The 23,535-nt window shown below is 43.6% G+C and overlaps 3 protein-coding genes across 5 annotated transcripts; 1 reads left to right on the top strand and 2 right to left on the bottom strand.

Annotated features, from left to right (window-relative positions):
• Positions 1-1,391: 1,391 nt before the first annotated feature.
• Positions 1,392-12,268, bottom strand: LOC134438613 (protein C19orf12 homolog). Of its 2 annotated transcripts, none has more exons than XM_063188221.1 (3): positions 12,169-12,268; positions 6,148-6,336; positions 1,392-2,430 (listed from the first exon to the last, which is right to left on the bottom strand). In XM_063188221.1, exons 2-3 carry the CDS (start codon positions 6,305-6,307, stop codon positions 2,165-2,167), a joined length of 426 nt encoding a protein of 141 aa, XP_063044291.1. In that variant the 5' UTR covers positions 6,308-6,336; positions 12,169-12,268; the 3' UTR covers positions 1,392-2,164. The 2 variants fall into 2 exon arrangements, with proteins under 2 accessions (XP_063044291.1, XP_063044290.1); XM_063188220.1 differs by lacking the exon at positions 12,169-12,268 and adding an exon at positions 6,472-6,847.
• Positions 7,373-11,714, top strand: si:ch211-260e23.9 (uncharacterized protein LOC555795 homolog). Its single transcript, XM_063188218.1, has 4 exons — positions 7,373-7,489; positions 8,544-8,718; positions 8,905-9,061; positions 10,791-11,714. The coding sequence occupies exons 2-4, from the start codon at positions 8,580-8,582 to the stop codon at positions 11,020-11,022; spliced, it is 528 nt and encodes a 175-aa protein (XP_063044288.1). The 5' UTR covers positions 7,373-7,489; positions 8,544-8,579; the 3' UTR covers positions 11,023-11,714.
• zgc:162297 (uncharacterized protein LOC555865 homolog) lies at positions 11,450-23,403 on the bottom strand. Of its 2 annotated transcripts, none has more exons than XM_063188216.1 (6): positions 23,196-23,403; positions 22,661-22,743; positions 22,123-22,303; positions 19,894-20,044; positions 16,893-17,020; positions 11,450-12,338 (listed from the first exon to the last, which is right to left on the bottom strand). In XM_063188216.1, exons 1-6 carry the CDS (start codon positions 23,386-23,388, stop codon positions 12,148-12,150), a joined length of 927 nt encoding a protein of 308 aa, XP_063044286.1. In that variant the 5' UTR covers positions 23,389-23,403; the 3' UTR covers positions 11,450-12,147. The 2 variants fall into 2 exon arrangements, with proteins under 2 accessions (XP_063044286.1, XP_063044287.1); XM_063188217.1 differs by lacking the exon at positions 23,196-23,403 and adding an exon at positions 22,833-23,182.
• Between the last annotated feature and the right edge of the window lie 132 nt (positions 23,404-23,535).

The raw sequence follows: 23,535 nt of genomic DNA, 5'->3' as shown, positions 1-23,535 counted from the left end.
GCAACATTGGCATGATATGGTCAGTCAGAGATATCAAAAAGTGGAGAAGACGCGCTCACACTATCGCCTAAATAGGCTACTTAACAATTCTTAACTGGGTGCTGAATCCCACAAAAACTTGAATGAATAAATGAAGCGAAGGACAAACGCCATTACACGCTGAAGAAGGGCTCTGCTCGAAACGTTCGTGGGCGAATAAACAAAGAAGAAATCTGAAGAGTGCTGTCCTTCGCTTCATTTATTCAGAGTCAGAGATATGTCAACAAAATGAAAACATGGATACAGTCACGGGCAGTCATGGGTGAGCGGTTAGGGCGTCAGACTTGCATCCCAGAGGTTGCCGGTTCGACTCCCGACCCGCCAGGTTGGTGGGGGGAGTAATCAACCAGTGCTCTCCCCCATCCTCCTCCATGACTGAGGTACCCTGAGCATGGTACCGTCCCACCGCACTGCTCCCCATGGGGCGCCACTGAGGGCTGCCCCCTTGCACGGGTGAGGCATAAATGCAATTTCGTTGTGTGCAGTGTGCAGTGTTCACTTGTGTGCTGTGGAGTGCTGTGTCACAATGACAATGGGAGTTGGAGTTTCCCAATGGGCTTTCACTTTGGAGTTTCCCAATGGGCTTTCATCCTGCCTTACATCAATGGCTTAGGCTAGTGGTATAATGATGTAGGGCAGGGGTTCCCAACCTTTTCCAACTTGGGGCCCACTTCAAGTTTTCACAAATGTCAGGGGCCCACCTCTGACTCAATAAACAACAAAATTCAAATGAATCAATGGCGACACACATAAAATTATGATTTTGATTTTTAGGAAATTATTTCAAGGCCCACTTGGAATACCTTCAGGGCCCACCAGTGGGCCACAGTTTGAGAATCACTGGCGTAGGGATATTCTCTTGCGACAAATTAGTCAGCTAAGAACGAATTGATCTTTGTTTGAATGTCACAGCCTACCCGAGTATTGCTGCAGGCAGTTAAGGCAGTTCTGAAGGCAAAAGAGGGTCCAACCCTGTCCTAAGAAGATGTACCTAACAACGCGGCCAGGGAGTGTAGGTTCTTTCACATTGCATTTCCCAGGAGCGTAACCTCAAGTATTAATCTTCCAATAGAAAATCCTTGCATTGTATCTAGACAAACCTGCCACGATATGTAGCTGTTGATCTGCAGTCTCCAAGACAGTTGATAATTCTACCTTGATACATTGACAAGTCAGGCCTCCTTGTGTGTGTTATTAGTCATGTTATTAGTTATTAGTCAAATAAGACAACCTTTTCTCCTCCTAGAAGGGAATGTGCACCTTGTAGATCACAGTGAGCACATGATGTGTCATAGGAACATTCAAGAAGGCATTTTGTGTTCATCACCAAAAATAAACAAACAAAAACAAAATCTTCTGAAAACATTATTCATCATTGTCCTCTCAGGAGCAGTGTATAAAAACCTGTTCTGTAAGTGAAGTCGTCATCATGGGTTCTTTCTAATATGCGGACTCCCATCCTCCCTTCACTTGCCTCCTTGTGGCCTCGTCACTGACAACAGAATTGTATTTCAACATCTTGCAAAAGCTCAATTCTAATGTCATTTTCTCATTTGCAATCAGGATGGTGAATGAAGAACAGTCCCCCAAAAGTTGTTGTGGCTAGGCTGACAGCGGAGATGCTTTATTGTTTTCTCCACAGAGGCAGGGCGTCAGCAAAACCAACATGAGGCTACAGGCACAGGCCGAGGACGGGAGTCCGCATATTGGAAAGCACAGCATGTGTGCGTTCCAATATGTGACCTTGCTTCCTCCACTTGTGCTTGTGGCCTCGTACCAGGAAGTAATATGTCATGATGACATCACTGACAGTATTTCAATATCTTGCAAAAGCTGAACTGTGAAGTCATTTTTTCATTTGTGAACTGGATGGTGAATGAAGAATAATCACCCAAAAATTGTTGTGGCTAGGCTGACAGCAGGGAAACCTAATTGTTTGCTCCATAGAGGCGGGGCATCAGCAAAACGTGAGGCCACAAGCACAAGTGGAGGACGCAAGGTCGCACATTGGAATGCATATCATGTCTTCCAGGGAGGGGCGTCACGCATGTTCACCTGCCTGCACCCAGGCATGCACCAGGGCAGCCTGCCTGCCAGCACCCAGGCAAGTGCTGCCCCCTTGTGCTCAGTCTCCATAGCGCACCTCAGCCCTCAGCTCCTTGGTGATGTAGTTGAGGAGAGTGGCGGTGACTTGCTGCTGGAGCGTGGCGTTCCCCATCACCAACGCAATGAGCTGGGCAACATCAGTCCAGTCCAGCGAGCTGAGCACCGACATGACGTCCTTGAAGAGCTTCTCCTGCTGATGGGGAGGCAGCTCCAGCAGGATCTGTGGCAGGGGCTTAAACTGCCCACTGGTCAGCCAGCAGCCCAGCAGACCACCCACCGCACCCCCTGTTCAAAGGTCAAAAGGTCAAAGTCAGAAAACGTGAGGATGGCTGTGTGGCTGACACACATTGCTCCCCCCCCCCTGGATATTAAAATCTTTTGTAAATCAACTGAGTGCCTACAGTTGAGGCAAAGTCAGTAACCTCATGAAGGCTGTGTTTTTGTCACTCCCTGGATAATAAAACCATTTGTAAATCAACTGAGTGGCTAGAGTTGAGGCACTCAGTTGACACCAATATAAATATCATTCATAAAATGTCATCATCAGTTCGACCACTTGGACATGGACTAAATGGTGTATAGACTGCATTTTATGTACAAGTAGCAGCTTTCCACTCCTTCGAGCAGTCAAAGCGCTTACATTGTATTCCTCACATTCACCTTCTCACACTCCCATTCACTCACTGGTGGCATTGGTGGCACTCACTCTGCAACCAGGGTTCGAACCTGCAACCTTCTGGTTGCCAAACAGGCTCCTCTACCGACCCACCCAGGGGGGCAGGATTTGGCTGGTTAGCTTCGCCGATTAGCAAGTCGCCATTTTCGCACATTCACTTCGCTCATGATATTTGGTGGGTACGCGAGTTTAGTGTTGGGTGCACAGACCTTTACAGGTCTGTGGTTGGGCACCTCAATGCGTCCAATGCCCGTCTTCCATATAGCTTTCTGGTCAGTCATTAACGTGGCACATAATTGGCTGAGTAAACTGTCGGCGGAAATAACTCCATTTTGGAAGCTGAAACAACGTTCAATTTTGGCTGAATTCACTAGCCTAGCATTTCCCATTGAAATGACTGGAGGCAGGACTTATTCACTCTCTCCAGTTCTTATACTACCTCCATGGACCCACCACCGCCCCGTTATTAATTTAGTGTTTAGAATGGCAACGACTGAGTCATTTTAGTAAAGGTCCAGTGTAATGTCATAGTAGTGTAATAGTATGGTAGTAATGTCTTTTCAAACTATTAGAGTATTCCACTGGCGGAGCGGCGGTCATTGAGGCTATGCATAACATATGGTATGGGTACAGTGGGATAGGATAGAAAAGGAGAGAATATGTTTTGGGCACAGAGTCTGAAAATTCACATCAAGTTATCAACACAATAGACAACAACAACAAAACAAAACATCAAAAAACATCAAACATGCAAGACTGGACCCAACACAAAACAAATAAACATCTATAGCCTGCCTACCTCTGATCCAAGTTGATTCACATATATTTTGCTTACTGTAGAATATGGTAATCTTGCATGTTTACAACATTTACAACACAGTTCCAACACATGTAACTTATCTGAGTATCCAGTAGACCTGTGTACTTGTCTTACAATCAGCTGACTCTGATCTGCTTGGATCACGTTTGCGGTGGGTCCTTGTTATGTGTTTAGTGTTTTTCAGTAACAACACAATTTATCCATCTCATTAGGTACAATGGAGTAAATGGTAGCCATGTTATATCATGTGCTGGTGTTGTACTTACAACGTGAATTTACTTCTACCTTTCAGACCTCTGGGGCCTATACTAAGTGGGTCAGGATAAGTGGTGGTTAAGTTAAGAGGTAAATCATCTAATAGAAGAACCTGGAGTCCTCATTTGTGAAAAGTGAAAAAAGTGAAAAAAAGTGAAAGTGAAAGTGAAAAAAAAAAAAAAGTGAAAGCCCATTGGGAAACTCCAAACTCCCATTGTCATTGTGACACAGCACTCCACAGCACACAAGTGAACACTGCACACTGCACACAACGAAATTGCATTTATGCCTCACCCGTGCAAGGGGGCAGCCCTCAGTGGCGCCCCATGGGGAGCAGTGCGGTGGGACGGTACCATGCTCAGGGTACCTCAGTCATGGAGGAGGATGGGGGAGAGCACTGGTTGATTACTCCCCCCACCAACCTGGCGGGTCGGGAGTCGAACCGGCAACCTCTGGGATGCAAGTCTGACACCCTAACCGCTCACCCATGACTGCCCTTTTTTTATTTATTATTATTTTTATTTTTATTTTATTTTTCTGAAGAAAAGCTCTTGTATTAGATAATTTACCTCTTAACTTAACCTTAACTTATCCTGAACCAGCTTTGTAGTATAGGCCTCTGATGTTTAACCATACACGGGTCCAGGGAGCTGCATCATGGATGTAAATATTACAGTACATGTGATGAGAACTTCAGATACCTTTCATCCAACCACATGCCAATACAAAACAACATTCATTACATTACACATGAAATAATAATAAGGTGGCATAAAGTCCCCCCAACACACAGACACACACAGACACACACACACACACACACACACACACACACACACACACACACACACACACACACACACACACACACACACACACACACACACACACACCTTACTCTCCTGTCTTTACAGACACATTGATAGGGATAAAGGAGATGATGGACCTGTGCTCTTAAATTGCCCAGCATCACACACTCAAATTATGTTATTATTACTGATCTTAATGCAACTGGTCTAAAATCCTTATTTTCTTTTGGGCATGACTCTTTTGGAACAGGAATTATTGTTGACTTTTTTCCAACTCAGTGGATATGGCATGCTGAAGCACTGGGCACCGGGGTACCGAAAGTTCACAAGCAAAATCATGTAAGATTAGTGGGGAGGTCCTGTCTGATCCACTTGCCTTTCTAGTGCGCAAAGCCCTGAATGCATTCATGGATGTGTCAACTATTATATTAACACCAACACCACAGGAAATAGTTACTAGCTGGGCTCTGTCCTCCCCGGTAGTTCTCTTAGCAACAGCAGAGAGAGTAGAAAGAGAGAGGTTCTGTTGGCCGATTGTTTCCGGGTTCTATTATTGCAGGGGGGAGGGGGGGGGGGGTAAATCCCCCTTTAGGCAGATCTAGGCAGACCTAAGGACTGATCTATTCAATGCTAGGAGAATTATGACACGCCCCTTTAGGCAGACCGGAACCTGTTCATGTTAGGTGCCCATAGCAACCTATTACATTGGCATATCTCTATATACTTAAAGAATCTCAGACCAACAGTCCTTGTGTAGGGTACAACAACTCTGTGGCGTAGGACAGCTGATTTGCACAGAAAACAGTGCCCCTTTTGTAAGGCTTCTATTAATGTCAATGTCTACCACCATTGTCTAAGTCAGTACTTTCACTGTGATTCATAAAATGAACACTATGACCTCAGTGGTATATGGAGAGAAGACTTTGGCCCTTCCCTGCCCCGATGATATCAGTACTGTACTGTGCAAGCTTGATTATAATTTATCTGCCATTCCTTGCTTGAGTGAGCAGTTGTGTTTGTACTCAACCGCTCCTGAGTTCCAGTTTTGGTGGTATACAACTACCCTTAATGCCATGTTGCTGTATTTATGAGCATACAGAGGAAAAAAAATCAATAAGTCAACACTTGGGAGAATGAGATCAATTCACTCTATCGAGTAGTGTTGCAGTGGGCTAAAAAGTGATGAATGAAATTGAATTTCATAATGAGTGTATTTGGTCCAACTATCTGTTGAATTAACATAATATCTACACTACGCACAATTCACCACAGTAGGCCTATGCCCAAGAAACAGGCAACATTCTGGAGCCATTTATCCCAGCACAGTGAAGCAATTCCACCCAACTGCGCGCACTGTATGTAGTTTGCGTATACAGTATCTCATTATCACATCAAGTATCAAACTGTTGAAAATAATTAAATAAATAAACAAACCCAGTTACCTACAGCCAGCCCTGGGGGGCCTGCTAGTAGTCCTCCAATGAAGGCCGTGCCTCCTGCGACGGCAGCACCTTTGGTAGAGTTCTTTACTGCTACTTTAATCTGTTGGTTTGCTGACAGGTCACAGCATAAACGCATGACATCGTCCATTCGGGAGGGCATCTTGCCTTGGAGGATTGTCGACGCCTTGGCTATTAAGGATAACACGATACCAAACTGTTAGAAGCCTGAACATGTATCAGCTCAATATACAATAATATATACACAATACAATAATAACATTTCATTCCATCCATGATAGTTCTTTGAGTGGAACGCTTTCCTACCTTTGACCTGGACTGGCGCATTATTTCGTGCGCTACGATAAATATGTCACCACAGTTTATGTCGTTAGGTTGAGGCTTTGTCCGTTGTATTTACAGAAATCTGTACTTCTATGTAGAGCGCGAGCGATTTACAAATGACATGCCTCAAAAAGTAGGTCTGACGGGGGTCGCCAAACTTTACGCACAATATCTAAGAGCCATATAAGTGTTGTCGCCCGTCAGAGGGCACTGAATCAGAATACAAACATACAAAATACCAAGGCCTCGAGATACAAGCTAGTTTGGTCAGACAGATTTGCTTTTAAGTCGCTATATAGTTCTGAACTGCTCCCGTTGGCAGCAGTCACTTATTCAAAGCGCATGCCTCTGCTCTGTTCTACTTACCGACTGATCAATAGGCTTATTTACTTCAAGTTCACCGAAATCACAAAGTTGATAGTTTCCTTAGTGTAACTTTTACATTCAGTTTCGAGACGCCATGACAACGCAATGACTTGTGGGAACATGTCAACTTTTGGCGACTGCGTTCCCTGATTTCCGATAAAGGCGCATTACATAACATTTGAGCCGAGAGGACACATTCGACAGTTCAGACTTCATCTTTATGTTGTTATCAATGGGCTGCAACCTAAAACACGTAGGCCTAATTCGTGAAACTATGACACAATAAAAGGGTAATCTTATTACATAAACATCTTCAATTAATTTGGCGTAAAACCATAATATTGCATGTTTCAGCTGCAAAGATTACGAAAGGCTGGTGTTTTGAAATTATGTGAAAAGTCAGTTCAGATACACGACACCAAACTTGTACGTAAACAGGAAAGAATTTAAGGCTTCATTTTGGAAACTCCACCCATTGGGGTGGGTTAGCCGTGACGTTCTTGTAATAGGGCTGGGTCTTCAGATGATAAACAAACCTGCGTAGAACATTTCAACACAAAAACAAAAGTGGTACGAGCAAGCTACGCTTTCCAGAATATCCATGAAAATCGGTTTTATTCGATCTACATAAAAGGTAGGTGTCAAGCATGAGCATGTGAATTCATGCGAACTCCGATCATGACGTTAATGTAGACTATTTCACAGAGTTGATGTCTCTTTGTTCTCGTTCCCATTCCTGTTGTTGCATGTCTGAATACCTTTAACACTTGAAAGTACTACAACATTGTGACCTCCTTAAATTCTTCAATCACCTTATAGCATGTTCCATGCCTACTTGATTGAATTATTTTAGAATCTAACCAAATGCGCAATATGTCCAACACACTTATCGACCGTCATGACTCTTCCTGCCTTTGCTTCTTTTGCTTTGTTCAAATGAAATAGATTAAATTGTTTTAATAATGCTTGTTTGACGGGTGTAAACATTGTAGTTTAAATAAGGTCAGTCTGCCACCGCTGATCGCTCCTTCCTGTTCAGTGCTTGCCAAAACTTGGCCCTCGACAGCAGTTCAGCTGACGATGACAACTCTTGTACTCTCTCCAAGCTCCTTCTATTTCAATAGCCTGCGTGCATCATTGACAGTAATAGCAAGCCATGCGTAGAATTGTGCTGTGTGCCGCTGCCTTTCAAATTTGTAAGACATATTGCTTGAACACTACATGGACTGGTGTGCATTAATGCACAGAATATACTCAATCTGTTGTTAAACACCCATTCTTTAGTGTTGTCATACACAGTACACACTGCTAATGTGGATTGGTCAATTTAATTAAACACTATCAACAATGACTTTAAAAATGGAAAGACATTTGAGTAGGCGATTGAAATACACTGCGGGTGCTTCAAGGGGCACCAAACCAAAGGCCCGTGTTTATGCCAAGAGCTGTTATCGCTCCAGACATCAGCAGCGATGTAGGCCTACGTGCATTCAGTCATAATTACCCAGGGTGCCATATCATATGCAGCTCGACGTGTTCTTTCCATTTGTGATTTGTGCGTGCCTGTCTCGGGTATGAGAAGGGGGTGAGACTAGGGTGAGAGACGTGCCAGCCAGACCCCAAACAACGTGTAAGACTTTCTTAAGCCTGTAGATGGCGATGTAACACCTTTCCTATGGTAATTGCAGAGTTTCGTCAGAGGAGGCACTCTGGTCCCTGCAAGGATGATTGGAAAGTTACTCTCCCATATCCTTGGCAACATGGAGGAGGATGTGATTATGAAAGGCAATGGGGTTCAGGATGAGAACGATGAGGACCTACTGGAGTATGATGACGGAGAATGGATTGTAATCAACATGCACGGTGAGCCAAATGTAACATTGCTGCACAGTACACATAAATGTACCCTGTACTGTTTGTGTTTACTGCAACATTTCTTTCAAGTATCTCGGCCTTGTTTTTCACCACATTCATGACTTGTGTTTACTGCAACATTTCCTTCACATTTCTAGGCCTAGTTTTTAACCACATGCATGACTTGTCTTCCAGAAAGCTCATCTGCTGAGGTGGACCCTCTGGAAAACCTTCTGATTGAGCATCCCAGCATGTCAGTGTACAAGATGGTGCTGTCGAGGGCCGAAGAGGAGGAGGAGGAGGAGGAAGAGGAAGACCTCGCATCAGATGAGGAGGGAGAGGAGGCTCCCAGGTGAGTCGACAGGGCAGATGTATTTATCAGTGATAAAGATGAACATAGCCTACGGCAGGGTTTCCCAAACTGGGCCCTGGGGGTGCGTAGCCTGCCACAAGGGGGTGCGCGAGCTGTATTGAGCAATGACAGATACAGTATGTGTGTTTTAATACAGCATTTGAAAATTGAGTAGTTTTTAATTGTATGGTTGAAGAAACATCAAGTCTGTAGAGGATTCCCTAAATGACTCTGCAGAATGTGAAATAATTTGTACAGTGAAGCCATATTTGAGTGGCCATCAGACAGCACACCAAAACATTCGCTTAGGGGTGCGCGAACCACAGTGAAATGTACAAGGGGGTGTGCACTGCGCAAGGAAAAAAGTTTGGGAACCACTGGCCTACGGTATACTCTCATTACTTAGTGCTCCCAATAGAGGGTTGGGCCGTAGCGACATAATGCATCGAATGCAAAATGGTTTCACAAATGTTGGTAAAAGGTAGTTACCCATAATTATGGACAATTAATTCACTGTCACCTAATAATTAAAGCAGGATCTTAATGCTTTAATGTCGAACATTTCAGTTGAGGTCTGGGAAAAGCTTGAGTGAATGGTCCTCAGACCTAAAAAGAGAGGAATATATAGAAGAGTGCTGATGTGTTCTAATAAGGAATATAAAATGGGTTTTGAGAGCTGCAGCGTTAATCTTAAACTCTTTGTGTATGTGGTCTTTGGTAGAAAAAAATACTGTAGATAATATGAATGAGTATGGAAAATCCGAGGCTTCCAAAAATCATTAAGAATCATAACAGTCAATGGGTTCATCAGGACCAGGTCAAACTTTTTTTAAAAAAAGGGGCTCTATGTAGGATTAAAACGATGACTCGCGACCACTTTCACGGTCTGTCCACTGAGAACCCAAAATGTAACTTTTTGACAGAGCAGTCCGCTATGAGTGTTGTGGGAAACACACTTCAGTAACTTCTCATACGAAAAATTGTTTTACATACCGTATTCAGATTTGTATCAACTGCTGGCATTTTGTGATGAAAAACATTCTCACAGCGAGCTTATTTAAACAGCGTTTTTGTCATGACAGTGTCGATTTTTCGGACACTACGCAAACTACGTCATCCTACATTGTGCCCCTTTAACAATCAAGTATGATCTCGTCTATTTATCCATTTATGATTTTCATCTTTACAAATATTTATAATTTAGTTTTTCATCAGTGGATTGATTGACAAAGATAGCTTATACTGTGTATTACAAGATGTATTTGGGGCATACTGTAGCGATTTCAGTGATATAGGAAGAAGTATTGTCTATGTAAATGTCCTGCCCGGGGGAAAAAATGGAAAACACAACTACATTTTATTTGCCTTTCCTCATGTAATCTCCCAAAAAGTAAGAAGACAAATGATTGGTTAGCGTAAACAAACTTAAGGTTAGAGTAGGGGAAATTGAATATAGGTCCCCTTTAGGCTGTTTAGAAAATGCAGACGGATATTTTTGTGCAAAGCACCAGAGAGAAAGCGGTTATCACGACCATGAATCAAACAGGTGTTTGTCCATGTCAGAGTACATACTGTATCATCTGAACTAGATCCGTGCTAAGAGTGGCCCTACCGCACTTCGAGGCAGCTCAGCATGTCTGTGCTAGCCGGTGTCTATTTGCAGACCCACGTTTACAGAAAGCTAAGCCGGTGGCTTTTCTGTAATAATGCAGCGGTTCTATCTTTGTAGGCCTGTGCCCTTTAAACGCCACCTGCTGTGGAGGCTGGCTGGGTGGGGGAGCCCCTTGGCGTTGGGACCGGCGGGCACGCTACCCGTGCAGTGTGGCAAGTCCCAGGTGGAGCGCCGAAAGTTGTCTCGCAGCGCCCTCCAGAGGCAGAACCTGGCAAGGATTCGCTTCTCCGCCAGCGACAGGCGCTATGGGTTCTTCAAGCAGCCATGCCACCGCCTGTACAACTACTAAGCTCTACTTGGAGGAGCTGGAGCCATGCGCTCTCCCCTCTCCTTACAACGGCTACCGGAATAATGACCTTCAGAACTCTCTTCTGACCTTGATCACAGCAAGTAGACCATAGTTATATTGATATGAGCGTTTCTGCTTTATTGTATGAGGAGATGATACATAGTGTTTTTAAGATAATTTTCAGTGCTTTTTGTTGAGAGAAGAAACGTTGTGTGATGTGGTTGCAAATTCAGTCACTCAGTTACCCGTTTTGAGTGACAGACGTAATTTACAGTGACTGAATGTTATCTGAAAGACTGCATAATATAGATCCTCTTTTTGGTATATTTGGGTAAGTTGGATACAGATCATTTAGTTGATGCACTCAGAGTTAAGAAAACAGTGTAATGCATTTCTCTCAATGACTAAAAACAAAACAATGTGTGATGTATAAGTTGTAAGTATGTTCCTTTTGAATGTAGTAGTAATGTGTGACTATTGCTGAAACCACTGTACTCTCCAAGTGTGCTACAAAGGTATTTCACTGTTAAAACTGTTAATTTGTTGTTTGCCCTAAAATGGTTGCTTTTTATGACTAAGCCTTTGCCAATCCTGTAAATATTCGTGAATACCGTGATTTTGTATTATGAAGTATATATTTGATAAAACACCTTCCAGGAAAAAAAGAGTAAAATATTTGTATGTTTTCATAACCTATTTGTATTGTCTTCTATTACACCTTCACAAATCCACTCTAAACAACGTCAGAATAACACTAAAATCAGCTGTGATCTGGAGCATGGACTCACTCAGATGACTGGGTGGATTTCAATATGCTGACTTCTGTCCTCCCTGCGCTCACTTGCTTGCTTGTGACCTCATAATGACATCACTGACAACAGAAAATTAATTCAATATCTTGCAAAAGCACGATTCTATTGTTATTTGCTCATTTGCAATCGGGGTGGTGAATGAAGAACAATCCCCCAAAAATTGTTGTGGCTAGGTTGACAGCGGGGGAGCTTTATTGTATTCTCCATGGACAGGGGTGTCAGCAACATGCGAGGCCACAAGCACAAGTGGGGGACAGAAGTCTGCATATTGGAATGTACCCTCTGTCACTTACAGAAATACTATCGTTGTGTTTCACTTCCTGAGGTCAGCCACCTTATCCATGAACCTGTTCACCCTATCAGGCTCCAGTGCGTTGGCCCAGTAGCCTCCTCTCTTGAAGTGAGAGCCGATGATCATGGCGTTAGCATCCAGGTAGTGCTGCACATTCTCCTGGGTCACCCCCGAACCGATCAGCACGGGGATGTTCACAGCCTCAGAGACCTCTGAAAGAAAGTCAAAAGAAGAGCGTCAGGAAGGAGTTGAGAGTATAAGTTTTCCTAACCAAGAGGGTATTTTCCAGGAAGCTGGTTAAGGGATAAACCTGGCTAAATGCACCTACAGAAAGTGGTAAAATCTAATAATAAATAGCCTGCAGGCCTCATTTAATAATGAAAATTAGGACCTCAGCTATGTTATTGGATACTTAACCACTATCTCAAGGTCAACTTAACCTGGTTTACTACTGTGCCACCTTCTTGGAATACACCTCAAGACATTGTACATTAGCAAAGTTACGTCTTTGTTTTGAAAACAATAGTAACAAAAACATGTGACTATCCTCTCTCCACTTGCTTAGGAGTCAACATACACAACATGGGCCTATACTACAAAACTGGTTCCGGATAAGTTAATGTTAAGTTAAGAGGTAAATCATCTAATAGAAGAGCCTGCAGTTCTCACTTTCTTAAGAGAAGCTCTTGTATTAGGTGATTTACCTCTTAACTTTAACCTTAACTTAACTTATCCTGAACCAGCTTTGTAGTATAGGCCCCATGCCTACTTAATACCTGACTGTTGATCCTTACCATGAAACAACAACAACACAAAGCATTATGGTCAAGCCCCTGGCGCTCGGTGTGGTGTGTGCTTTGCTTATTCAGTCAGATTGAGTTTTAAACTGGCAGCTCCCATCCATCCCGTCCCCCAGCTGACCATGCATCCCTCCCCTTCTCCTCTCTCTCTATGGGGGAGACAGGCGGACACAGGCACAGGCAGCCTTCCAAACTCGGCAGCAGGGCTGGGTCTCTCTCTCTCTCTCTCTCTCTCTCTCTCTCTCTCTCTCTCTCTCTCTCTCTCTCTCTCTCTCTCTCTCTCCTCCATGCCTGTGTTGTTTACAACCCGTGCCGTGCTCACCAGCCATCTGGAAGCGGGATTTAAAAATAGCCGGCAATGTTGGTGTCTATATTAGCTATGGAGCGGGCCTGTAGAGGGGGAATAAGGCAAGGCAAGGAGGGGATATGAGGACTGGAGAAGGTGGAGGGAGGAAGGGAGTGCGATGGATGTATGCCCATGGCTGCCTTTCGCTATCTCGCTCTCTCTGGGACCAGGCTGTCCAGCATCTCATCTCCCCAGACTGGGCTGATCTTCGGAGGGCCAGTGAGCCCACTTGTACGTGTATAAGGCCTTGGCGGGTAGAGAGCCCTTTGGGGGGCAAAGCTATAACCTGAAGTACTGGTGGGCTCCAAATCATCCAAATTAGTCATCACAACAGACAGCATGTGGAGATGGCATTAAGAACGTAATTACACTAGTCTAGTACACTTTATTTGGACACACACAGAGGCCCGGTTGGATCAGTGTTGGAAAACACTGTCAATCCACACAAGAAAGGGCATGCAGGACGTTTGGGAGTGGCTTTGCCGTATCTGAGCGAGTGAGTGACGGACAGAGACAGGTAGAGGAACATTCCTAATAAATTAGACAATCCATTTGACATGGGAAACATGATGGAATGGGAAGTACTGATGTAGCATGGGGGGAAAGAAGAAAAAACAAAAACTGGCATAGTGCTGGCTACTTTAACCCATTGATGCCTAAATCACCTGCAAAAAACGCCTGCTGAATGCCTAAGCCATTGTTGGGAAAGTTGCCCTCAGCCTATAAAAACTTAAATATCTTAGCCTCAGATGCACATAAAACATGAAATAAGTTTCATTTAAACCCAAAGACCATCATCTTGCATAAACATGTGTTCATTCAGCTGTAACACACCCACATTTTTATTTTAAAAAAGCTAAAATCTCAAGAGCCTGAATGCAGCACATGTGTCTCCAGTCACCAAAGGTCAAACAACATGTATGAGTCATCAGGCTGAAGTGGGTTAAGTGAGCCATCCTGCCTTCAAACCACAACCACCAACCACCTGTTCTAATGTTTATGGACATTAAATTCTTAAATAGCATTTTAGTGACTGTACATAACCTACATTGGGTAGGCAAGCACAGTCATGTACTACTTATTCAGTCAAAGAGAGCCATGGGTGCTAGTGTACTGACAGCACTGTATCCACTACCCTACAAAGCCAAAAGACAGCAAGTAGTATATGTTTTTGCCAATGATGATTTTGTACCGGAAATTGTATTCCCAACACCCTGTCTTGTGACGAAATCTATTCTTTCTTCCTATGAATAAAGTAAACACAAACAACGGTACTATACCAGTCACACACGAGGAACACTGTTCTGCATACTGTTTTGGAGGCCAATCCTTTCAAGATGGCTGGCTTTCAAGGTGGCTGCCCAACCTTTGGAATCGATGGTTGCCACGGAGTTCCACACATTTTGTTGACTTCAAAAGGTATTTTCACAGTCTCAGTGATTACCTAGTTACTTCAGTTTGGGTCTGGGTACCAGTGATAACTTTTAATAACTGCTCATCACTGCTTAACACTCTTTATTCAACGTTCTGGTAAAGATCTGTCTTCTGAACTAACCACAGGCCAAACAAAAAGTGCTAACTGAGTGCATTTTACCCTGCAAGCTTTAGATTTCCTCACTTTGCAGCCTTCTTGCAAGTTACATTGTGGTGTCTGACATAAAAAAGAAATGCAACTTCCACTAGAATCACATCATCTGCTTTGTAGCCTACTGTAAGCTTTGGGAATGGACAGATGGCCTGTCATTAACAATTCAAAAGCAAAAAAAAAAAAACACCCAAAAACTAAAGCTAAAGTAGCCAAATCTCAGTCACGTTGAATCCATCATTTTGACAACCATCTTTTTTTATTCATTAGATGATGTACTGCCCTAAAAACATTGCCTTTAAAAATAACAGATGAAATTTGATAACTGTGAATACAGTGTATTTACTACACTTGCAACAGTACAGTTACAGCTGTGGAAAGCACCACACTGTCAGTCGGTGGTGTATTTCTGAAATGTGCAAGGCCTCAAATGTCACTTGATCCCTGAGTCTCCTGTACATTTATCACTGTGTTGATGACCTTAGTCCAACCTCTGCCTGTCTGCAGGGTAACTGTAACATAGTAGCGCGTGTGCCTTTCAGACTTAGAGACACACATACAGGACTTGGCAGACCAGGGTTGCTATGTGAACTGCAAACACATAGAGGTCAGGACACAACTGAAATCCAGTTGGTTCCCCCTGGTGACAGGCCTCTCTCCTCCTGGATATGACAGACCTCTCTGCAGATTTCTTTAAAAAAAATATATATATATATTTGGTCTTTTTTACTTTATTTACGATAGGACAGTGAAGGTGGACAGGAAGCAAGCGGGGGAGAGAGAGATGGGGAAGGGCCGGCAAAGGACCCGGGCCGGAAATCGAACCCGGGTCAGCCGCATGGTAGACGAGTGCCCTGCCGGTGGGCCACGGAAGGGCCCTCTCTGCGCATTTCATGCGGAGGTAAAGGCCGTTATTTATGTGTAACAACATATGGCAAATGGTTAAGCCCGTTAGAGAGAATGAAATCCACTATGGTCAGATCAGATGTCTCAAAAGTAAAAGTAAAAAGTAAATTCATGGTGACAGTACAACACTAGCACATGAAATGGCAAATAAAGTACTTTGACATGCACCATTTACTCCATTGTACCTAATGAGATAGACTGTGTTGTTACTAAAAAAACACTAGATACCTAAGAAGGACCCACCACAAACTTGATCCAACCAGTGCAGATTCAGCTGATCGTAAGACAAGAACACAGGTCTCCTGATTACTCTGAAACATTACTTGTGTTGGAAGGAAACTGTTCCTTTTTTTACTTTTACTTTTGACACCTCTAATTATTGAGGTATTACACAACTTCTGTGTCATCATTCAGAGTCTACACACTTGGGTTTCTTTGAAGTGACCTGCAGATCTCCAGCTCACAGAGTGCTGTTAATATACAGGTACAGTAGGTGCTAAAATGGGTTAAAGGGGTATGCCACTATTTTGGGGCTTAATACAGTTAAAATCGTTGGCTGGGGTTTATAAAGGTGGTAAAGTGTCAAAGAGGGAATATGTCGCTAAGCTAGTGAAAGTCAATGGATCCATGTAGCATGCTACACGGATGCATTGACTTTCACTAGCTTAGCGACATGCTCCCTCTTTTAACTTGTCTTAACGCAAGACAACGGCTTACATGAAAAATAAGACACTTTACCACCTTTATAAACCCCAGCCAACGATTTTAACTGTATTAAGCTCCAAAATAGTGGCATACCCCTTTAAGCTACAGCGCTTTTCCCATAGCGTTCCTCTGACCAATTGGACAGTGGCTGAATCTCTATTAATTTCTCTGTCCTTGTTTGTTCCTTGGTTTTGTTCCTTGGTTCAACTTCTCACCCCTACTCTTTTCCCTCATTCAATATCCCGATGGCAAATAAACAAGCAACTTCTGAATTACATTTTTGCAAGATATTGAAGAAAAACAGATTGTATTGAGACATCCTTGATGGCGTCAGTCCTCAAGGTATGAGGCCAGAGAGGAGACAACAGGAGGAACGAATTCAGAGGCACGCTGCACGCATGCTTCACGAGAGGACGTGACTCACCCCTGAGTTCGGCAGGATTGGCCTCCGCCCCAGTGGCTGTCCCTGTGACGATGAGCCCATCTGAGAGGAAAAACTCGGCTGCCTTGGCAGTCTCCACAACACTCACGTCTGCCGTGATTGAGTGAGAGCTGAAACACAGTGTGTGTCACACAACGTCTGTATTTGATTGGCATGCTGCTACAGCGTACTTGTACTTGATTATGTTGCTGCACTCTGCACATTCTTTTTTTTTTTTTTAAGTATTTTTTTGGGGGGCTTTTTGGCCTTTATTATTACAGGACAGTGTGAGAGTAGACAGGAAACGATTGGGAGAGAGAGAGGGGGCAGGGCAGGGAAAGGACCCCGGCCGGATTCAAACCGGGGTCCCCGTGGGCAATGTAAGCCCAAATGTGGGGGGCTTAGCGCACTGCGTCACAGCGCCCCCTATACACATTCTTTTAATGCTACTCTAAGAATGTAAAATCAAAATGACAACCTGGGACCCAATGATGGCAAGGGTATCGGAAAAGCCAGGTACCTGTGAAATAGTAAGGGTGTGACGGCTAAGGGAGCGCAATGGACACTGTTTATGTACAGCACCCAGTGTGAAGTGCAGGGCTTGAAATTAACTTTTTCGCCCACAGGCCATTGTGGCTAGTGGTTTTCCAGAGTCACTAGCCATTCAGGTATTCCACTAGCCACAGATTTTATAGGCCTATGTTTTTTTTTCTTTATCCTGATAGTGTACGTCTAACCTCAGAAGATAAGGTGCTGAATATAGCGTTCTATATGAAACAAATAGAAATAGAGTTATTGACCTTTTTCTTGCATTTAAATACAAATAATTGATACACAAGGGGCAAACAACAAAATATAGGCTAATATATGATACGTGGTGTATGTCATACCAAGGAATAACCTGCCAGCCAAATTGGCTAGTGACACTGTAAGTATTACTAGCCACAGCCAAGTTTTACCAGCATTTGCACCATGAGCTCGCACAAGTTTCACACACGTAGCACATCAAATGTGTGGTGTGGGGAGAAGGGTGGGGAGAAGGAGTTTGAACAGTGGTGTAGTCTACTTTTTTATGGTGGGTATACTGTATATTTGAGCATTTTTTGAAGTGGGTATACAAACGTATTTGTGCTATTCAAAATAATGGATAAATCAATTTTAAGTGGGTATACTGAAATCCGTGAAATTTAGAAGTGGGTATACTCCGTATACCCGCGTTCTACGTAGACTACACCACTGAGTTTGAAGTGGGGTACATTGCAAACTTTTTAGGGTATGGGACAGACATCAGACAGACGTCTACACAGACATCAGTGAACTCTTGGCCAACCAGTTCAAGGGTGCATCACCGCTGTGGTGGTATGCAGTAGAGGATGACATTTTTCAGGAATTCCCGTGGGTCCCGCGTGTCCTGCGGGATTCCCGCGGGATGGGAGTCAAAATTTTAAAGATGAGCAGGAGCGGGAATAAATATGAATGGGAGCGGGCAGGAGCGGGAATAAAAATGAATGAGAGCGGGAATGCTTGCTTATTTTTTCATTAAAAAAGCCTATGAAACGGGAGTGGGATTGATTTTGAGTGGGAGTGGGCAGGATTGGGAGACATTCTTTTCAGGACGGGACGGGATGGTATTTGTTTCTTTTACTCCACTCTGGGACGGGACGGGATGGGATTTTTTTTCTGGGACCGGGATCGGATGGGAGTGAAAATCCACTCCTGTGTCATGCTCCAGTATGCAGACCCTTGCAATGAACATCAACGTCTGCAAACGCATTGATTCTGCGAGAGTTTGACATCATGACATACGTTGAGTGCGTTACAATATGCAACCTTGCCTCCTCCCCTTGTGCTTGTTTCCTCGTACCAGGAAGTACAAACGTAATATGTCATGATGACATCACTGACAACAGCATTATATTTCAATATCTTGCAAAAGCTCAGTTGTAAAGTCTTTTTCTCATTTGCAATTGGGATGGTGAATGAAAAACAGTCCCCTAAAAAGTTGTTGTGGCTAGGCTGACAGCTGGGAAACTTTATCGTTTTCTCCACGGAGGATGGGCCAGGAGGTGGGGCGAGGACACGAGCACAAGTGGAGGAGGCAAGGTCGCATATTGTAACGCACTCGTTGTGTCTTCGTCACAGCATGGGTTCTTTCCAACAAGTGAACTCCCATCCTCCTCAGCCTGCGCTTGTGGCCTCGTGTTTCACTGACACCCTGCCTCTGCGAAGAAAACAAAGTTTCCCCACGGTCAGCCTAGCCACAACAACTTATTGGGGACTATGCTTCATTCACCTAGCCTGGGCGAATAGCCGACCGTTGACTCCGTCAATCAGTCTGGCAAAAGCCATGAGGAATCCGTCTCCGTGGACGATGGGAGATGGTCTGATCTTACTCTATCATTTAAATTAATTGAAGTTCCAAACTCAAATTAAAACCCATATTGTGCTTTATTAGCATGCCTGTTACGTTATAGCGTCGCAAAAGCATACAAATAACAAAACGAAAGTGTGAATATAGTTACCTTAACCAATCAGTAACAGAGCTCGCGGGTGAGTTCTACGTCACCACTCTCAACTGTTTGCTGATTGGCGAAACACTGAGAGAACCGAGCTCGAGGCTTTTGCCAGACGATGTGCGGAGCCAAAATCTTTGGGTGGAGTACAGAGGATGGCGTCGCGAGGCTATCATTCACCATCCCGGTTGCAATAGAGAAAATGACATTAGAATTGCGCTTTTGCAAGTTATTGAAATACAATAGTGATGACAGTGACGTCATCACGAGGCCACAAGCAGGCAAGGGAGCAAAGGAGGATGGGAGTCAGTATATAAGAACATTTCCAGTCCAGAAGGCATTGCTGTCTGTCTGCACATGTAGACGTTACGCAAAGTAAAATGTGTCTGGTGATTACATTACACCAAGCAGGTGCTTTTATCCAAAGCATTTCACAATTCAACAAAACAATCAAGCTCATCCTAAAGACAATAAAACATTAGCACATTTACCTATGCTTTTTCTTAATGTCAGTGAAGATCTGGATATGGTCCGCTCCTATTTTCTTCCGATAACGTAAAAGATTGCCGGCACAGGCATTCAGTAGTCCCTCATCAGCAACATGGGAAAATACGTATCCCTCTGCCCTGATAAAATCCAAACCTAAGTCATAAAAAAAGATATAGCATTAGTAGTTCTTACTGTGGGTTACAAAATACCTCACAGCACAGCACATTTCTCACAGATTTTTTTTTCCCTCTCACTTTTTCTAATGGGAGCTCACTTCAGGTGCTGTTTCCACATAGCTGGATATTTTTATATGTGGATATTTTTTTCTCCTGGTTGCATTGGTTTTGCATTGGTTTTGGCCTCCTGTTTCCACTAGCAGATATTTAAAATCCAGGAGAAAAAAAAGCAGGAGAAAAAAATATCCTGTTTAGGGGTCTGAAACGCATTTGTTACAATGGAGGATTTATTTTTATCCACATGTTGCGTTTACACCTGAACAGGAGAAAAAAATACACTGCTAAAAAAATATCCTGCTACGTGGAAACAGCACCTCAGTCTTGCCTGGCTCTTGCACGACCTCTGTAGTGTCGGGGCAGAGCCATACAGAAGGGAGAGTTACGCGATTGGAGGACCAGGAATTAAATGGCAGCCCCGCCTTTCAGCGAGATTAGGTTGTTCCTAAAGCGGCTGTCTGTCCATAGACTCAACATAGAACCACCACATAACAGCCAAAAATAAGGACTAACGAACTATACTGCGGGGTAATCCCCACAAATATGTAAACCATCAACTGTCTCGGTGGTGATAATCACAACAGTTTTACCATCTGTGATGTTTATCTGAAGTTATTACTACGAACAGCAAGTCTTGTCATATTCCCTGCATTGCATCGCATTGCATTTGCTGTGTGCTACGCCCACTACTAGGAACTAACATTCGCAATGCTGAGCAGTACTGAGAAGCTAAAACAGCTCATTTTGCTAATTAGGAAATCGGCCTTAGCACACAGCGGAGATTGCCCGACTCTCCCCTCTGTATGGCTCTGTGTCAGGGCTCCAGAGCTACACACTCACACACAAAGGTCTGGTAAGAACCAGGCTAATTTCAGTCAACGGGCACGATCGCGATGAAGCAGTGCTGCTTTTGCTAGGCGGTGGGCATGCGCACTTTGCCAGTTTGATGCATTCTGGTTTGATGCATTCTGGTTCTGGTTAAGAATGCATCAAACTGGCAAAGTGTGCATGCCCACTGCCTAGCAAAAGCAGGACTGCTTCATCACGATGGTGCCCGTTGACTGAAATTAGTTACCAGAAATTGGTTACCAGAATGCATCAAACTGGCACAGTGTGCATGCCCACTGCCTAGCAAAAGCAGCACTGCTTCATCACGATCGTGCCCAAAATCTCTACAAACCCTACTGTCAAAATCTCCTCCAGGCAAATATTTCAACCAGGTGATCCTCATTAGGGAACGAAAACTGATCAGGTGGTAATTGAGATTTTTTTAACGAGCTGATCTCCATTACAACTGATCAGGTGGTAATCAAGTTAATCAGTAAATTGCCTGTATAAGCAGCTGGAATACAGGAGGCCTAAACTTTATCTTTATCTTAGGGTGCTGTTTACACATAGCTGGATATTTTTATATGTGGATGTTTTTTTCTCCTGGTTGTATTGGTTTTGCATTGGTGTTGGACTTCCGTTTCCACGTAGCAGATATTTAAAATCCAGGTATAAAAAGCAGGAGAAAAAAAAAATCCTGTTTAGGGGGCTGAAACGCATTTGTTACAATGGAGGATTTATTTTTATCCACATGTTGCCTTTACACCTCAACAGGAGAAAAAAAATACCCTGCTAAAAAAATATCCTGCTACGTGGAAACAGCACCTTATACTGCTAATTGAGAGAAGTGCATAAATATCTATTATGACAAGAAATGACATAAGGGACACCAGATGGAAAGCCTCTGTGCCATAATCTGGCACGTTTGCATTTCTGTACGTGTACATACTGTTCATCAATGTGTAAAATTGAAAGAAAAAATGTCTGCACACTTAAATCCCCTTGGTGTTCTTTTTAATAATAGGCCAAGCTTTCGGTCTACTGACCTTCCTCAGGGCTCAAGCTGTCGGTCAACAGTTTTTGTTTGGCACCTTTTAATCGAGAGTGCGGTGTGATCCGGCTAAACACTGAAAAATAAAAGTAAAAGTAAGTAAGGGGGACAATCCTGACCTGAAGCAAGGGCTATAGCCAACGCTGATTCATTGGCGGCAGACAGGACTTGCACTCCAAGTGGCATGGATGGGCAGAGGCGTCGTACCTCAGCACAGATGGCAGTCATGCTGGCACAGATCTCTGGTCCAATGTCGAATGTGTACGGAATGTCATGCATATTCTCAATAATCAATCCGTCCTACACAGGAGGCACAGACAATGCAGATGTAAATATGTAACCATGGTAATGGGTGCATAACCTAGGCCTACTGTTGGTTGGCTACAGAAGCCACCTTTTGGGACAGACTGAATTAGGCCTACTTGCCTCAGTCAGGATGAACTAGGCCTACTAGTACTAAGAGGAACTATTTAGCCAGGTAGGCCTTCTTTGAATCCCCCACAACAAAATGAACACATTTTCAGTAAACCATAGCCTACACCAAGTGTGACCTACTTTCAAATGTTATTTCCCTGATCACCCTAACTACTCTGCTATTAACATGTTACATTGCCTCAACAATTGGGAGCTAGCTATGGAGAGATTGCATTAGCTTACGAGGCCAGCCCTTTGGTAAATTTCCACTTCACGACAGGCCTCCTGGGTTATCTCAGACAGGGGTGCAGTGTTCAAAGGAGTGCCTGTTGAAAAGTAATGAAAAACAGGCTAAACATTGTAGTCACTGGGATACATTCAAAGGCACGACTACATTCAACAACTTCATGCCTACCTGGGAGAGCCCGAACATGAATCATGCCTATGACGGATGATTTAACTTTGCCGAAAAGATTTACAAACTTCATTGTCAACTTTCAATCAACAAGTGTAGGCTAGCCTGTAGAGACAATCACGTGACTGGGCAAAGTTTGTTTAGGTGGGACTATTGATCACCTATGACAATGAAGTCATGTGTGCTGTTGATATGGCTTTGATTCAGGGCTTGTATAAAACCTGAAAACATCCACCCAACCAGCAAATGATATCCTTTGGTTTATCATATCAAAAAAAATCTAGAGGCTGCTTTTGACTGTCGTCATCAGCTGCATATTTGCATAAATGGGGAGCTCCCATTTAACGACAAAAAATGACCTACTTGACGTTTTTGGCAATGTGACATCCCTAACGGTCAAAAGTACTTGCTGTGAGGCTTCTATTTTCAACAAAATTAAAAACAAACAATGAAAGATCGACGTTTTTTCAAGAAAACATCTCTTTTGTTTACTTCTATGTTCCACTAGCCACGCGGTGGTGAAGGCAGTTCCGGATTCCTGGTACCGCCCTCCCATCCGTCAGCTGCTTCACCACGCCTCCTTTTTTGCCGGCAAACTAGGAAAAATGTTTCCCCCCTATATCGTTATTTAACACCTAATTTGATGATGGATCGTGGTGTAAATATTTGACAGATACCCGATTGACACACGTATTTGACTTTT

This window comes from Engraulis encrasicolus, chromosome 22, assembly GCF_034702125.1.
Source record: "Engraulis encrasicolus isolate BLACKSEA-1 chromosome 22, IST_EnEncr_1.0, whole genome shotgun sequence".
Lineage (NCBI taxonomy): Eukaryota > Metazoa > Chordata > Actinopteri > Clupeiformes > Engraulidae > Engraulis > Engraulis encrasicolus.
The sequence above is the reverse complement of the archived record's forward strand: the minus strand, read 5'-3'. Positions and strand labels throughout refer to the sequence as shown.

What these genes read in the sequence shown, in the direction of transcription:
- LOC134438613 (XM_063188221.1), bottom strand. Translation starts at nt 6,307, where the DNA reads ATGCCCTCCCGAATGGACGATGTCATGCGTTTATGCTGTGACCTGTCA. An exon ending in CCCCCCAGGGCTGGCTGTAG is followed by an intron (nt 2,431 to 6,147) that starts GTAACTGGGTTT and finishes ACCTTTGAACAG; the next exon opens with GGGGTGCGGTGGGTGGTCTG.
- si:ch211-260e23.9 (XM_063188218.1), top strand. Translation starts at nt 8,580, where the DNA reads ATGATTGGAAAGTTACTCTCCCATATCCTTGGCAACATGGAGGAGGAT. An exon ending in GATTGTAATCAACATGCACG is followed by an intron (nt 8,719 to 8,904) that starts GTGAGCCAAATG and finishes CTTGTCTTCCAG; the next exon opens with AAAGCTCATCTGCTGAGGTG. An exon ending in GAGGGAGAGGAGGCTCCCAG is followed by an intron (nt 9,062 to 10,790) that starts GTGAGTCGACAG and finishes CTATCTTTGTAG; the next exon opens with GCCTGTGCCCTTTAAACGCC.
- zgc:162297 (XM_063188216.1), bottom strand. Translation starts at nt 23,388, where the DNA reads ATGGGAGGGCGGTACCAGGAATCCGGAACTGCCTTCACCACCGCGTGG. An exon ending in GGCTATAGCCCTTGCTTCAG is followed by an intron (nt 20,045 to 22,122) that starts GTCAGGATTGTC and finishes TTTATGACTTAG; the next exon opens with GTTTGGATTTTATCAGGGCA. An exon ending in GACATTAAGAAAAAGCATAG is followed by an intron (nt 17,021 to 19,893) that starts GTAAATGTGCTA and finishes ACTGTGTTTCAG; the next exon opens with CTCTCACTCAATCACGGCAG.